General features: G+C 36.7%; 2 protein-coding genes across 3 annotated transcripts in view; both read left to right on the plus strand.

The window, feature by feature from the left end:
- Positions 1 to 1359: 1359 nt before the first annotated feature.
- LOC139961464 (YY1-associated factor 2-like) lies at positions 1360 to 9520 on the plus strand. 2 transcript variants are annotated; one of them, XM_071960650.1, is made up of 4 exons: positions 1360 to 1772; positions 4129 to 4251; positions 5328 to 5477; positions 5931 to 9520. In XM_071960650.1, the coding sequence occupies exons 1-4, from the start codon at positions 1747 to 1749 to the stop codon at positions 6094 to 6096; spliced, it is 465 nt and encodes a 154-aa protein (XP_071816751.1). In that variant the 5' UTR covers positions 1360 to 1746; the 3' UTR covers positions 6097 to 9520. The 2 variants fall into 2 exon arrangements, with proteins under 2 accessions (XP_071816751.1, XP_071816750.1); XM_071960649.1 differs by lacking the exon at positions 1360 to 1772 and adding an exon at positions 1848 to 2973.
- A 2871-nt stretch (positions 9521 to 12391) lies between these two features.
- LOC139961820 (uncharacterized) overlaps positions 12392 to 16999 on the plus strand; it is a 42695-nt gene continuing 38087 nt past the window's right edge. The window contains exon 1 of the mRNA XM_071961363.1: positions 12392 to 12712. Coding sequence (XP_071817464.1) covers positions 12646 to 12712 — 67 coding nt within the window. The 5' untranslated portion in view covers positions 12392 to 12645. The remainder of the gene's footprint in view (positions 12713 to 16999) is intronic.

Here is a 16999-nt window from a genome sequence, read left to right on the forward strand (position 1 = left end):
ACGTAGAATCACCTACAAAAGCAAAGACCCACAGGAGATGCGATCAGGTCGAACATGATGTGTGCCGGGTTGACAATCTTCAAAAAGGTTATGGATGGAAAAAAAAAAAACTATTAGGAAATACTTGGTTCTCAGGCAAAAAGTGAAAATCTGGTTGGTCATTTCAAGCCCGAGAAGTGCTGTTTCCGGTGATCTGGGGGGTTTCAAAACAAGAAATTTTCCTGTACGTTGCGCACCAACCGATGGTGGCGCTCCGCTTAGATAGTAATTCGCGCCCCCCGGGTTTGAAAATCCTGGATACGCGCCTGGATGCTGCTAATAAGGCTTATTATGCCTCTGTTAATCACTGCAACCCAAGTATCAGAATCGCGTCATTATGTCGGAGGTTAAGTTGTTCGTAATGGAATGTAAATAAATATCAAATCAAAAGCAGGGAGGGGGGGGGGGGAGAGGTGGCTGTCAGAAATAAATCCATCCATTTCAAACAACAGATCCTGGGTAATTCCCAATTCAAGAGTCACGACGATGTTTTTTTTTTTTTACGATTTTATCCTTCTTTGCTGACATGACATTGAAAATAACAAGTGGACGTTAAACAAAAGAAAAAGATATGATTTATCACTTCTATTGTTTTCAAAAAAGTGTTATTATTGTGTATACGTGACAATATTTTACTGACCATTCCTGACTAGTGAATGAATAAAAACATAGCAAATAGGGCCTATATACAATTGGAACATAACTTGTCATCTTTTTGTTAACTTCCTTGCACCTTTTCGATCATTATGATGAGAAGAAATGGTACAATTTTGGTCACAACTTTATCTTTTTAAACTCCGTCAAAATCAATTCCAAAACTGTAACGTATAGGCCTATGTAACATCGAGTTTTCCTGAGTATATATATATATATATATATATATATATATATATATATATATATATATATATATATATATATATATAATATATATAATTATATTATTCGCATTAGTTCTATACGTGCAGGTTTTTATTTATATAACTGAATTAAAAGCACGGCATGCTTTAATAAATTCTAAAAATAGAATGTGCAAAAAGAAGACTTAGGTTTATCGGCAGTTATTGTAATCTTTTAGGGAGAGAATAATATGAGAATATATATTAGCATATAACGATTTACCACTGCCTGTTCCATATATTAAAATGATTGACATTTCTGATGCGATATATGTTTCGTTTTATTTTATCGAAAATCAATATATTAAATGAAGCTAGCTATGCGCTATTGACGAACTGATGGCGTTCTTGCATTTATCTGTTTGTGTTTTGCTCTACAGTGTTGCGCTAGTTCAACCAGAGGTTACATGTATGTGTGTATTAGATCCTCCTGCAAGCAGGAACTCGCGAAGAAGCCTCATTGGCTTATCAAAGCCGTAAGCTGACCGAAATCAGTCTCTTACATTCATTTTTATGGCTTTCGTATGTAGTTTTTTCTATTGACACTTGTCATAGAGTTGTTGACGTTCAGAGATCATTAGATAACCCTTCAATTTCTATGACAGAGATACACAGTGAAATGACAAAATAATGCCGCATGTATAGCAACTACAGTGTCAATCATAATTAGTTTGCTTGCAAAGGTTGCAAAGGTTGCAGGTCACACAGACAGGTGGCCTTAACTTGGTTCTCTCTTCAACGGCCTTATTACTTAAATAATTTCGTCCTGCAGAAGCTTCCTCATATAATCGCACAGTTTCCATTAACCATGGAAGGCAAACGGTATCCTGGAGGGTGAGTATCAAAGAATACTTTGGACTGAGTATTCACAGAAGAACATAACTTACGCTAACCGTGTGTTAGTGCGGAAGATATCATAGCGCCCTTTTGCAAATTATTACAGGGACTAGTTGTGCGAATATTGTTGTTTGTATGTTTTGTTTTGTTTTATTCGCACTCAGATTGTTCAAAATACAAACAAATAACAGAGATGACAAAATAGAACGGAACAGATTGAAGAGAACAAACGATTAACAGGAGCTAAACCCATTGGGCTGACAGAACGTCGGCCCATTCCCAATGGGGCCCTCAAGACAAAAAATTATACTTTCAATTGTAAATTCCAATAAAACCAATAAATAAAAACTCTACAAACGCACTTATTTCTGAAAAGTGCCTCCCCCTTTCCCCACACCCCATATAAGATGAGATGCTTCCTTAACTCAGCTTTAAAAAGACTAGAAGGCTTGATAGATTTAATATGATTTGGAAGAGCATTCCAATCCTGAATTGCTGTGAAGTAGAAAGTAGAGCTAACACCACCCTTAGATTTCAATAACATAGAAATTGTGATATCTTGAACAAGTACCCTGATTATGAATAACAGAGGTTTTGTGAAATTGGTGGTGAGGTAGGGAGAACTACAGTTGTTAAAGATTTTGTGTGCATGGTTTAACCTAATGAATTTTGCTCTATTCTATACGGATAACAATCCAAGATTGGAAATTTTCTCCTGCCCAACATGGAATCTTGAGCCTTGCATAAGCATATAGCAAACCACTTTATTTTGAGTAATTTGAAGCTTCTTTTTAAGAGTTTTATTGAGGCCTGTGTACCAAGAAGAAGAAGAGTAGTCAAAAAGACTTTGAATAAGGGCCATGCATAGCAGTCTTCTGCATCGTTGATTCAGGCAACTGGCTTGGCGATACAGAAAATGGAGCCCGGCATTGGCCTTTTTAATAACATTAATAGCATGCTTGTTAAAGCTCAGTTGTTGATTAAGACACCAAGATATTTGACAACATTAGTAGCAGAAATGGAGTAGCTGCCACTGGTAGTAATTTTGAAGTCACCAGCTTTTTTTGAGCATGCTATCTGTACCAAAAAGAATTAATTCAGTTTTCTCAACATTGAGAGAGAATTTGTTGTCATTAAAGCCTCCTCATATAATCGCCCAGTTTCCATTAACTATGGAAGGCAAACGGTATCCTGGAGGGTGAGTATCAAAGCTTGCTTTGGACTGAGTATTCACAGAAGAACATAACTTACCCTAACCGTGTGTTAGTGCAGAAGATATCATAGCGCCTTTTTGTAAATTATTACAGGGACTAGTTGTGCGAATATTGTTGCTTGTATTTTTTTCTGTAGCCTAGGCTGGTTCTCTGACATTTTTAGCCTAAACAAATTCCATATTTACAGGAAGCTGCTATCTGCCATTATGTTGTATCTAGACAATTGTGGATCAGCATCATATTCCCTCGAAGTATACATGGGCCTAGGGTCTAAATAGGCCTAGGCTTAGGGCCTTAGTAACTTCAAGGTATAGGCAAGCAGTAAAGGCTAGCTGATGATTGAGGTTAATTAAAACAAGAAGGGAATTGCTATGTTCTTTTTCGGACTGGTGAGCAAAGTTTGCATTGATCATCTAATACTCAAATAAGTATATATCAAAATAGTATTTCCATAAAATTGCTCCATGACATTAACTTTTTCCAGTGATGCAGTGTACGCTATACATGTTCACAAACCATATATATACAGTACATTGATTGAAGACCAAATGTTAGGCTGTTATCTTCACAATGTATCCAATACCATACAAAACTGTGTATCTCTTGCCAAAATGAAACACAAACCACCTTCTGATACCCAAAAAAAGAGAGGATTAAATAGCCCATACATTGACACTAAACTTGCCTTATTTGAGATGATATCAAAAAGCTGCCACAAAGTTGCAGATTAATTTTCAAGAGTTGCGGAGTATCTTCTTGCTTTATTTTCGCACCGCACTTAAAATTTGGTAGAAGTCATTTGATATCGAGCCTTCAGAGTGATAGTTAGCAAGCAAAGGCAGTCGTACTGAATAGCATTAAAGCAATGCATCATTTAGCTTCCTTTCATAGACCCTTTCGATCTTAAAAAGAGTACCTTATATCTTTGGATCGGCCATATCTAATCAAACTATGCCAAGAATGTCACGGTCACCAAAGGATACTCGGTTTGTAAAAACAAATGATGCCATTCCTCTATTCAGTATCATTGCATTAAATAAATTAAACCTATAGAGCATTTGATCCGACCGATAATGAGAAGTTCATTGTTATTTGTCTTCATTTTCTTTTCTTGTTTTTTCCTTTTTTCTGATTTACAGGCGGAAGAGATCCACAAGGTCACCAGAGGCTGGATACTGGGATTGTAGTGTCTGTACCTACCGCAATAATGCAGAAGCTTTCAAATGTGAAATTTGTGATGTCAGAAAGGGTACATCCACAAGGTGATATTATTACACACTGTAATTATAATTTGGTTAACTTGATTTGGTTTGGAAAAGATAGCCAATAGTGGTCAGTCTGGCTTTAAGGTTCAGCATCAAATTGTTAAGAACTTTTATTTGATATGTGTATGACCTTGAAGTTGAAATTCTCATAAAATGATTTAGGTAGTAAGTTGGTGGTGGGGGGGGGGTGGGGGGAGTGAGAAGGCTGGGTGGATAGATACTACAGTGGTTCTATGAAGGACGGATGAACATCAAAGAAGGTCACATCCACTCTCTCTGTTACTTCGTTTATTTTCGTTTATTTTAATTGTTTTTTCACAACATATATACAAAACATGTAGTGATTAGTGAATACAGAGAGTTATGGAATGTGAAAGGAAGTGTATTAAGAAACCCTTGTGGGCTTATCTAGTGATACATTCCCTGTACATAGAGTACACAAATAACTTACAAAAAAGAATTCAGAAAAGAACTAAGAAAAAGAGAAGAAAGAATAAAAAGAAAAGAACGAAAGAGGAACCTCAATCTCAGTATAAGACGAAGTAAAATCTCTTTAGTTTGTATTTAAGCGAATTTCGGGTAAGGTTGAGATATTGATTCATTGGTGTTATAATTTGGTACATATTTAATTTATACCATATATGATGCTTTTAAGTTTGGTCCATTTACAAATTATGAGGTTAAGGAATTGTTCATTCCATGCCTCAGCTTTTGCTATGCCATCTATTATCTCTCACACTCCTCATTACCAATGGATGGCAAGTTAAAACCTTGCAGCTAAAGTTTTCTTACACAACGGCCTTTGGTATCTTTTAGAAAAACAAATAGATATTTCCAAGCCATTGCAGTGGTGTGATACAAAGCTATTTGAGTTATAGTTTGGTGCACCTATCATCAACTTATGGCTAACTGGTTTAGCAGTGCAGAGGTGAAATATGTGGTCAAAGATTAATGTTGTTTTATGATTGATAACTAAAAGATGTCATACATCTTTCTCTTTTTCTCATGTATGAAAATATGTTATTAATTTCATATATTTACTGAATATGTATATTTTCTCTACTCTTGTGCAGGAAACCAAGATTAAACGCTCAAGTCGTAGAACAACAGAAAGCCCAGCAGATGCTGGCTCCGCAAATATTACCACCAAAACAATCTCCAAATCAGTCCAAACTGTCCATTAAAACTCCTGGCTTGAAAAAATCAGGGAATAGAAAGAACAGGTGAGAAACAACTTTTGAATAACAAATGTTTACATTTCTATCTTAGTTCCTATAATAGTTTATATTTCCTATATTAACATGTTCCTATATTGACATGTTTCTTTAGTTCTTTAGTTAGTATATTAACTTGTAAAATATGTGGTCAAATATATATATTCATTAGTTAGTATGTTAATATGTTTCTTTAGTTCATCGTTGACTTTTGAAAACACTACTCAGAAGAAAACGTCATTCATTTGTAGCATTTTCTGTTAGGAATGACTCCCATTTCTGGCATGACAGGTTTAGACTGCAAGCAAAAAAATTCCTCTGATAATAGTTTAGTTTAGTAGAAAAAAAGGATCAGGAGGGACACTCAAGTCCCCATCTACGACCCTTTAATGAGATGAGAGGTCAATATGTGTTTTTCACTAATCCACCAATATTTTTATTTTGTTTCTTTTGGCATTCCAGACCCCGACTCAAGAACGTGGATCGCAGTTCGGCAGTAACTACAGAGGTTGTTGTAAATAACGTTCGAGTTGTGATCACAGAATACATGGAGAAACCGCCCAAGGCACCGGTAGAACCGTCGTCTACTCTCCCCAAGAGCACATTAAACAATAATGTTGATGAATGACTGTTGACTACTTATGACATCTTTCATAAACTTCTTGTGTCTACAAAGGGTGCTGATATCATGTTCCATTATAATGTTAATGGGTGTAGCATACCCATGTTCAAAGTCTAGATGGTTCATACTTTTGGGTAATATGCTTTGTGATATCTGCGTAATGTGCAAATCGATAGACACAGCTTATTTGGCAAGTTTGCATATCTCGCAGGAATCGGAAATGGCGTTCTGCAAATTGGTGGGACAATAAAATGGTCAGAGGTGCATAATTTTCACCCATTTGTGGCACCCTGCAAGTATATTATGTGGAAGTGAATGATAGGGGCAGCGTAGGTCGGACAAAATGCTTCGCATTTTACGTGGTCATTTCTGTGTTACCGCTGATCTAGCACTTCTTGCCCTAGAAATTTGTTAGGCTTAGCAAACCAAACATAAAAAAATAAAAACATTTAAATATGTATTCTGATATTTAACTACCTTTTTAACTACTTGAAATGTTTGAAAAATTTGATTTTACAAAGATGAAAAGGGAATTTCAAGATTGCTGATGTAAATTATTCAGCGAAATGAATGTTTAGTGTTTTGCATGTGAAGTTTGATTTTTGTTTCCTTTTTAGGGATAGAGATAGATATATAGAGAGAGAGAGTGCTTCTTGTCCAGCTGAAGTAGTATGAAAGTTTTTAATGAAATTTGCTTTTCCCTGATAATTTTATAGAACTAAAATTTGTATTGTATGAAAATTGTTAGTTATGTTAGCACTGCCAATTTACTGTGTGTTGGTTTCTTGGTTATATTTATATACACCAACAGACAACAGAAATGTCTCTAAACTGTACTGGTTAAGTTCCTCCTAGTTTTCTGCTTCCATTTTGTATCATTTTTGTACACCAAATATTCTAGAAATAGGAATGTTGACAAATCACAGCTTGGAATTTCTCTTTGACTTGGTTTTTTATCAAAGTAAAAGGTTTGACTCAGAGTCGTGTTCAAACGGCCCAAGACGGAAAACTCAATACTTCCGTTTCTGTGAACTTTATCGTTATAGTTCAATCTTTTTAAATATCTGACAATGATTTGTCAGTGTACAGGTCCCTGTGGCAATGAATGTAGGCCAACTTGCAACAGAAGACGTTTAGTCTTTGATACAGAGATATAAACCAAAATGGTAAAAAAAAGAGACGGTTGTATCTACAAATATTTTGAGTTTGATGTGCTGACGAAGAGCAACTGTTCCTATACCGTGTAGAGTTATTAATATTGAAAATATTGCCAAAATGTAAGACCACTACAGTATTTTTCCATCCCATTTTGTAATGTTGGTTTGTATGAATGCTATGAGATGTCTGCTTTGACCAATTTAGCTCTTGTTTAAAATTTTGCTTCAAGTTACAAGAAGCAACTATTTAACTATTTGTAAAATTTTAAAAGGAAATATTTAGTAGAAGAAGTTTTCTTTAATAGGAAGGTTTTTTTTTTTGGGGGGGGGGGGGGAGGGGGGTGGTTGGGTGCAGCTGGAAAGAAATGTGTAAATATAATAAATAAAGTTCAAAGTTTATGGTACCTCTGAAAACAATGAATTAAGTACCTTTGTTTTGCATGTGATACTTATGAAAGTATATGAACATGTTTATAACCAATGAGGGAGTAGTAAACAGTGATAGGCACTGGGAAGGGTTTGGTGTTGATAATCAGATGAAACAAGTTGTCTGATATCATTTCATGGTATTATCATGTGATGGGGTGATTAATAGGCAAAAACAAGTCTGATAAATGTTTGTTGAAGTTTGTAAGGAACTTTATGATCAGTGCTTGTGAAAAATATAATTAATCACGATATTTACTGAGTTACTTTAAATTGTAGACATTTTAATGCAGCTGTTTATTTCTGTCCCCCTTGCTCACACCATACGTGAGTGTGAAATCTTATGTATATATAATGTTTTTGTATCAAGTTGGTGCAAGGGTCTTCGATAGGTGGCCCATAGGCCAATTTTGGCATTGGAAAAGATTTCAATTTGGCCTAGATTAAAATATAAAATATCCACCATAACCTTGCACTAGTCGAGTATGCAGGCCCTTAAAACCAAAACTTGAGCGCTCGTCTCACCTGCATTATGTAGGTTGTATTTAGAGTTTGGTTTCTCTCTCTGACCCTTTGCTCCAACCAATATTCTTCTTTGACCCTTGTCCAAAAAAAAAAAAATTGAGAACCCCAGCGTTAGTATCATGTGTTAGCATAAGTTGAAATAACTTTTCGACATATGCATTGTGCTACTTTTCCAAAGAATTATTAAATTCCTTTAAAACTAGTCCGTCAGATATAAATAAATTCATGTACTGACAACAGTCTCATTTGCATATTAACCTTTGGATGAAAGTCTTCATTGTTATCAGGTGAGGATGACAATGCCCAATGCCAGTTGTTGATTCTGTCGTTTTTAGATGTAAAGAGTTTTTTTTATCCAATCTTCCAAGAAAATATCCAGAGGTCAATTTGGGGGGCAAAAGATCAGAAATCTGGTCCATTTGGGTTTTTGTGAGTTTTATTTTAGTGTTGAAGATTAATTACCTGCTGTATTTTAGATTTGTATAACTTTATGAAATATTTTGTGATTGTTGACAAAATGGTATGTATAGTGCCATGCTTATGTAAGGGAGGGGGGGGGGTGAGGGGAAGAAGTTTTAGTTAATAGATCTTTAGAAAGTTCTTTAAGAAAAAACTATTTCACAAAGTAATCTGTAATTACAAAAGTAAACAAAAAACAAGAAATTGGTGTAAACATTTTAAAGAATTGTATTAGTGTAACGTCTTGGTGTCTATATTAAGCAGTCTGGTTGTACGCTGCCAAATCTTATCATAAAATAAAGTTGAACAGTTTTTTAACTAAGAGTAAGAAACTTACATGAATGATAGAATATTTATTCTTCGTTCTCTACTTTGGACTAGGATTAATTTTTTCCTAAGTCTCACGTTTAATTTCAGTTCATGACGGAAGAAAAGTTGAAAAGTATTATTAATGTAACAATTTCGGATTTAACTATTTGCATGTAATTAGCAAAATGAAATATGGTTGGTCGATGGAGTTTTTCAAAAAAATGAGTGGAATCCTTTATACCAATCTGATGTATCTGTGTTTATCAATTGCAATACTTTGTTGAGCAACGAGTAAATACGCTGTAGGAATCGGTCCCAAAATTTGTTTCGAAAAAATTCACAATAAAAGGAAACTTGTGAGCGCTGCTTTATTTTTACTATGAATATCTTTATAGAGAGAGGCTTACACGAATGATGGAATATTTATTCTTCCCATTCTCTACTTTGGACTAGGATTAATAAATCCTAATGTTGAAGACAATTGATCTTGTGTCATAATTGGTTTGCGAGGTCATTGTTACTGCTATTGTCACAAATAAATTTATAAACATTCATGGATGTTTTTTTACATTAGTTTTTTTTTCTTGGTTTATTATTATTATTACTTTCTTTATTTTGTTTTGTTCTCTACAAAATCTTTCTGCTGGAAAACGTTTGAAATGACAAACGTTGTAAGAACTGTGATGAATAGTAATAATTTATTTCTCTAGGGAACAGTTTTGCAAACTTTTTAAGTAGGAATTGTAACACCTGATGAACGCAATGATAAAAATCAATCCATAGCACTTTTTAATGTAGCAAAGGGTTGTTTTTGTTTGGAAAGGAGGCAGGGGGGGGGGGGTAAAAGAAAAATCATATATTTTTATTTTGCATTATTGACATTTATATACTTCACAACAACCTCTTACTTTTTAAATTCTAAAACTTTCACAACTTTTGCTACAAACGAAAAGTACGAGCATGGATGTAGGGGATGCACCTGATTCAAATGCACAAAATCATTAGATTACAAGGTATCATAAAATAACAAGAGCAAATATGGATGGATGGATCGACAAGATTAACGATGAGAGTTCCATTGTCTTAATATCCAAAGTATTTCAAGATATCCTTAAAAAGATCATAAACCAATCATTTCTTCTTTGTAATACATATCTCAGTTTGTAAATGATTGCAAACTTTTGTTGCTTCTGTTAGTTTAGTTTAGGTTAGTAGAAAAAAAGGATCAGGAGGGACACTCGAGTCCCCATTAAGGACCCTATATGAGAGGGAAAAAAAACTGAAGATACAAACACTCAGACCCGATTACAATGCTTAGAGTGCTTGTCCAAAGCATTCTTAGAAATATGCAGACTTATGTGTTACAAAGCATTGCTTTTTAGTAAAAAGCCACACCTCCCCTTAGACCCATCCCCCAGGACGGCGATCATTCATGCCTGACGCCCCCCCCCCCCTTGTGGAAAATCCTGGATACGCCCCTGTTTTACTGAGGGCTTTTATGCAGGGATGTACCACCTTGTTAACACTGTCTACAAGTCTGTTTCAAGATGTACAGCTTCCACGTACACTATGTGCTATGCATGGTTACAGTATGCCCTTGATCAATCATGCATGAACCATGTTTACATTGTTTCGTGCTTTATTAATGGAAGGGTAGGGGGGGAGGGAGGGGGCAAGTGTACAAAAATGTGTGCACACAACTAACAAGATTGGGGGAGGTGGGGTAAGTGAAGCAGTCTGGGAAAATATAGAATATCGAATAGTATAGTCTCATTTTTCATCATATACCCAAGGTGACTCGGGACATTATTGTGAAATGTGCTCAACCTGGCTCCTGCCGCCACTGCGCATTCTATTTTATATATGAACAAAATAATAAAAGAGGTCAAAGTACAAAAACAGTATTGATTTGCTGTTGTCCATGACACCTTGTTTTCTATCCTGGTCGGGACAGGACACTATCATACCGGGCCAATTGGCACGAGCTGCAAATATCAACAACAGATCATGCTTTAGATCACTCTTTCCAGTAAAATCATGCTGGGGCTTGGAAACAGGGCATCCCAATTGATAGGGAAATATACACATCTTGGGAAGTTTGCAAGTTGGCAAAGAAAACGAAAATTAGCAATTCTAGTACAGGTAATACTGTAGTTATAGCTGCAGACGGTTATTTGTTCAACTATTCTATATTTTGAACTACCGTACGGTACAGTGTGTACAGGTAAGCCGTTTTTGTACAAAGCGTTTGTACACAGCGCCACATTTTTTTAAAGTTTCACAATGCGCAATACCGTATGTTTATTAAACCCATGGAATTCATAGCATTAAGCACACATATCGACATGGCTTAGAAATGAACAGGTTGTGATGACGCAAGGTGACCAATTTGTATGCCAGAGCATCATTATCTCTCAATCGCAAAACGGTGTCCCCTTGATTTACTCTGAAGGCAGGGAGACTGAATATATGTGGTTGCGCCCTCGCACACAAATAATGAATTATTAGTACAAATGTCGGGTAGGGTTTTTTAAGTGTTGTCAGCGGTATGTTGTACGGACATGGAAGCATATCTAGTATGAAATTGGTGAAATGACGCAAATATGCATAGTATGCCTCAGCATGGAGGCAACGAAGGAAAATCATGGCCTGCATTGATATAAAGGTTTAGATTTGCCTATAACAAAACTTGCGAGCTCTCATGGCTGAAATGACTACATGATTATGATATGGAGTTCGAGTCACTCCAAGATTAATGTATGTCGTCCAGTTACAGAGTTGTTGACAATTGACAATTCATAATCATGGACGTTAAATATGAATCTGAGAGACTGACTTCGGTCAGCTTGCGGCTTTGATAAGCCAATGAGGCTTCTCCGCAAGTTCCTGCTTGCAGGAGGATCTAAAATACATACATACATAGCCATATGCCTATTCATGACCTGTCCGTTGTCCAGTGACGGACTCATTGAACAAGACTTGGGATACCAATTTGGTGTTAGTCAAGGCCGCGAACGTATTACGAAAATTTCAGAGACTTTGAGTAGCGTTCAACTTAATGCAATGGTTAAAATGTGCCATACTCAAGCTGACTTTAAATTAAGGGATTGGAAATCATAAGGAACAAAAAGTTTGGAATCAATTAGGCGATCATATAAGGAAAAGAAAGGCGCACGACAGAAAACTTAAATCCTATTGAAATGCTTACAATACGTAAATTTATTATAGAACTATAGCGTTATTTCTGTAGGGATTTTTCATGCTATTTACTATATCGTTGGTATAATGTACATAGTTATTATCACGTTTCATTGATATGAAGGGAATGGTTAGTTTAATTTCGATCACTACAAAACCCGTCGTTTGTTACCTGTTCTTGAATGGCGCCGTTAATTCGTGAATTACAGGGATCGCGTACCGTCTGCTTCACATGGATACGTACATCAGCTGTTTTCATACGGTGCTCTGCAGTGTATTTATCAGCATGTGCATGCAGTAGCTGCAGTTCATATCCATTGTCTTTTTTCGCCGAGTTTCGTCTTGTTTAGATGACCATATTAATTAGGCTAGGTCTTGGCCAAACAAGATCGGATATTTCGATTCATGCAATAAATGGAATGGACTCACTGAAGACTTCTTTTCGCATTATGTTCATACTTTGGAATAAATCAAGGTCGTGATGGCTAGGGTAAAATTTCTTGTCGTGATTTCTTTCTTGGGACTCTGGCAGTGGGAACATTTTTGCGGTAAGGTTGTATCTTAAGTTACAATAGTCTAGTAATAGTACTGGTCAATACTAGTAGTATTACTTGCCTAAATTTACTGTTACACTGAATCGTTTAATAAGGCTCAAATTAGTTCAAGTTAGGCCAAAGTTCGAAGGCGCTATAGGACCTAGGCTAGGAGAGATTAAAGATGCGCCTGACTGCGTTAATACTTAAACTGGTTTCATAATGAAGTCTACATGTAAAGCTGTTAGTGTTAAGACTAAAACTGACCGTTCATGAAGGTCATCCTTTGCCTAGAGGTCTTGACTGGGCCTACGCTAATTTTTTTAATTGAGGCATTGAATGGCAACAGATTACCAGTACCACTAGCCTCTAGGTCTCAAGGTATAGTTGTAAGCTAATGTTAGGCCCTTGTCCAAGAGATATTAGGGTCTGCTTAGGGTTTATCATTTGTATGAAAGTTCTATTTACAGGCCTGGGCACGAATTTTTTTATTATGTGTAAATAGTTGCTGAAGATTGGTTGGAAAAGTTAAGTCATGACCAGAGAAACCTTCACTTCCAGATTACCAATATTCATTCGTTGCAACGAAGATATACCCATTATATATGTACAGTGTTTATTCAGTAGTGTCCTCTATAAATGAATTACTCCAATGGAGAAACATTTAATTCAACAGAAAAGTTGTGTAAATTAAGCCTTGGTTATTTGCAAACCATTTTCCAAATTTTAGACAGGAAAGTTTGGACTAACTAGAGTCCTAAACTCCTAATCTAGTCGAGCCATTCACTCACGTATTGTACCCATTCAAACTATTGATGCTGTCATGTTTTATCTATATATTCATTGAAGACTTGTGATTCACTTCGTGTAGTTGATTTATTGTTCCCATTCCAAGAAACGAATTCCGATGTCAATAGAATGGCTCATGAATCTTGGATACCGTAAACACGAACCCAATGAAATGTAGCGTATAAGTATCATAAGTAAAGTCAACAGGTGTTCCAAGCATTAAAAGTAAAGTTAGGGTCGTTGGAAGGAAACACCGTAACTAGACTTAACTTTAGTGTCACTGGTCAATCAACAACAAAAATTAAGCTGTCCATGTTTTAGTGATGTCAATCAAATCATTAATTTTTTGACACTTTAAGACCTGTGGACAGATTATACTGCTGATTCAGTGTATGTCTTCCAACTTCCAAGCGATGGTCATTATTGATGCTGATGTCACAGTTAGCAAACCTGTTTGGGCCAAAAAAATCTTGCCCTGGGATCCATACTACAGCCATGGCCTGGACTAGAAGGTATATTCAGTGCTGCAATGACTCAAGTGAGTGATACAAGTAGGGTGGCCACTGACATGACACTAAAACAGAGGACACATCCAGCGGGTTGACAGGAAGTTCGGGCTGCGGTAAAACTTAAGCCACTGGTCCACTTTTGTACTTTTCTCTTTTCCTTAAGGATACACAAGACATAGGCTTGTACTCTTTGTCCCATATTCCCCTAGCCTATCCATTTTTTCTGTGGCCTCCATAATTGACACAGGTCCCAGATTGTACCCCTGCCCCCACCCCCTTTAATTGTCAGGCCTGGACATATCAACGCAAGGAGAAGATGCCATGACAAAATAACAAGGGCTGCTAGTTACGAATCATTCAGGTTTCAAAAGCTGCTGGATATCCTGCAGACCTTTAATAAATATCATGTTTTTCATATTTAGGCTATAAATGTAAGAAATATGTACAATTTCAATTTACTTGCACAATTGTTACAATTTGCCACAAAGCCTTTTCTGAGAAATGCGAGACTAGATACATGCATCCAGCTAGATGCCATGCTGGATGGAGGACAGTGCACTGAATTGCCAGATCGTCTGGGCTTATGCTGGACATCTGGTCATCCTAGACTCAACTTGATTCATTCAAGTATGCAAGATTCCTAAGTAATCATCATGACTTTAGGACAGCTATGTGGTAGTAAATTGCTAAACTAGCCTACATATGCCTAGATGACATTAAAGTGGAGTCAAACATGCATTTTCTCTCTGTGTCAAGGTTTATTTTAAATATATCATATAATCCTGTTGATGGTATGTATTGAACAGCTAAGATATTTACAAAAGAACATTAAGAAGACATTCAAAGACATTACTCATGTCGTCGAATCTGAATGATTCCATGATTCCGATCGGATAGTACATTACTTCAACCATGTAAAGTACATTAAAGCCACTTAAGGGATTTTGTTGTATTTAAAATGACATTTATATCACTCAGCAATGTCTCTCTATTTGCTTTAAGTTCATTAGATATAAGCAGGAGTGCATGTAGCTGGGAAAGGAAATCAGCTTTAACATTGAGACACAAATGAATATTTTATGTCTGCATTATACATTAGGTTTTATTTTCACAGGACTTTATAAAACCACAGCGCAAATCCTGCATTAGTCTGGGAAGATAAATGATGCAAAAAGAATATAAACCAGTGTGTCAAATGTAAATGCCATTTAAAAGCATTTGCCGAGCAACATATTTAATACTTCAAGTGTGCTAAAATCCTGGCTTTGTGAAGTGAACAATGTCAACCAGATATCACAAATTTTGTAACTTTGACATTTAGAAAAGAATGAGAAAATCCTCCAAGGATCAAAAAGGATAGGCCTCTTATTATTTAATACAGTTATCTGCACAGGCAATTCTGCAGTAGATGAGCCATTTGGTAACAATTTCTTCCTCTCTCTCTCGCATTAGTCGGTGGGTACAGATTTGAGTCATAATGATGGGTGGCAGATAAAAACAGTTGGTGGGCATATACACACTCAGGGTCACCCAACTAGGCTACACTGCTTGTTCTCTAGTTAATGTTTATGCTGGCGTCACACTGTCCCGAAGTTCACACCAGATGGACACACGATAAAGAAAATGTTCAAATTCGGCTCTGATCGTAAAAACATCGGGCCATTCGTGAGGGCCTCTTAAGCCATCGCATGACCGCCAGTGGAGTTTTTCAGGCTCCGGCAGCAACTTCGTGAGCGGTGGCAAAATCTTTGGCATGCCAAAAAATTACCGGAAGACCTTGCGAAGGTTCATGTTCGTGTTGAATTCGTGTGTCCATTTTGCCCTTCGTAAGGCCATCGTGAGGGCATCTTATCAAATCGTGTCATCTTCGTTTTTACTTCGTATGATCATCGAAGCCATCGGACATTTTCGCCTCACGAAGACAATACGAAGAAAACAAGAAGCTGCCTGATTGTCTTATGAAGGCAACACGACTACGTGAAGCCCTCGCAATGCCGTCGAGTAACCATCGTATTATAGTACAATGACATCGAGATGGGACCACGGTGTCGGTGAAGACAGCCGAATTTGAGAACCTCAAGCGTTTCCCAGGTGTCATTGTAATGCGGACATATAAAGGCCAGCCTCGGAGCATCTTCCTCAGTCAGTCCTGAGCAACTTTACAGAGTAGAGGCGTGTGTAACTCCCAAAGCTACAATCACAATCACAATTAACCACAATTCAGTTCCTGCAGAATTTGCATACTTTGGTGATGAGACAACCAGGAAAAAGAAAGCAGCAGCATTGCTTGTTTTGATGTACCTCAGAGAACATGATGAGCAACTCTTACAGGCCCAGCACCTCCTCTTACACTAACAAAGCATTATTTTATTTCACTTTGTCATTTCTTGCTATTTGCCTTTCTAGCATTCGACAATGTACTTATCAATACGTCGTCGTGTATAGCAATCGTGTGGCCTTCGTGTGGCATTTGTGTGTCCTGCGGGTAAACTACTTATATAGAAATGCACATCTTCGTGTTGCCTTCGTGTGTAGTTCGGGTGCCATCGTGTGACCTTCTGTAGGCATCGTACTTGCTTCGGCTGTTGATTTGCTGTTGACCAAGTTCGGGTCCATCTTCGTGCGAAATTCAAAATTCCATATTCGTATGGCCATCTGGTGTCAACTTCGCGACAGTGTGATGCCTGCATTATTAATTGAAAGCATAGATTCCAGTGGTGTTACTGGAATATTTGTGTGACCAGATGCAAAAGGAGTTGGATGATATTATGAAGGAATACACAGTGATTTTCATTGAATAATATGCTAGATTGAACATGATTCATACAACCATGTTGTACAGATTCAATAGTCAGTAACGATTCATTTCTACTTCAACTAAAAACAGTTTGACCATAATATTTGTAATTAGGTTACCCCGAAGCACATTGGCACCTAAAAGATACCTAAAGGAAGCTGATGTTATGTGATGATGTGATAGTTTTACCCAAATTCAACCTGCTCA

Source organism: Apostichopus japonicus, chromosome 20, assembly GCF_037975245.1.
Source record: "Apostichopus japonicus isolate 1M-3 chromosome 20, ASM3797524v1, whole genome shotgun sequence".
Classification (NCBI taxonomy): domain Eukaryota; kingdom Metazoa; phylum Echinodermata; class Holothuroidea; order Aspidochirotida; family Stichopodidae; genus Apostichopus; species Apostichopus japonicus.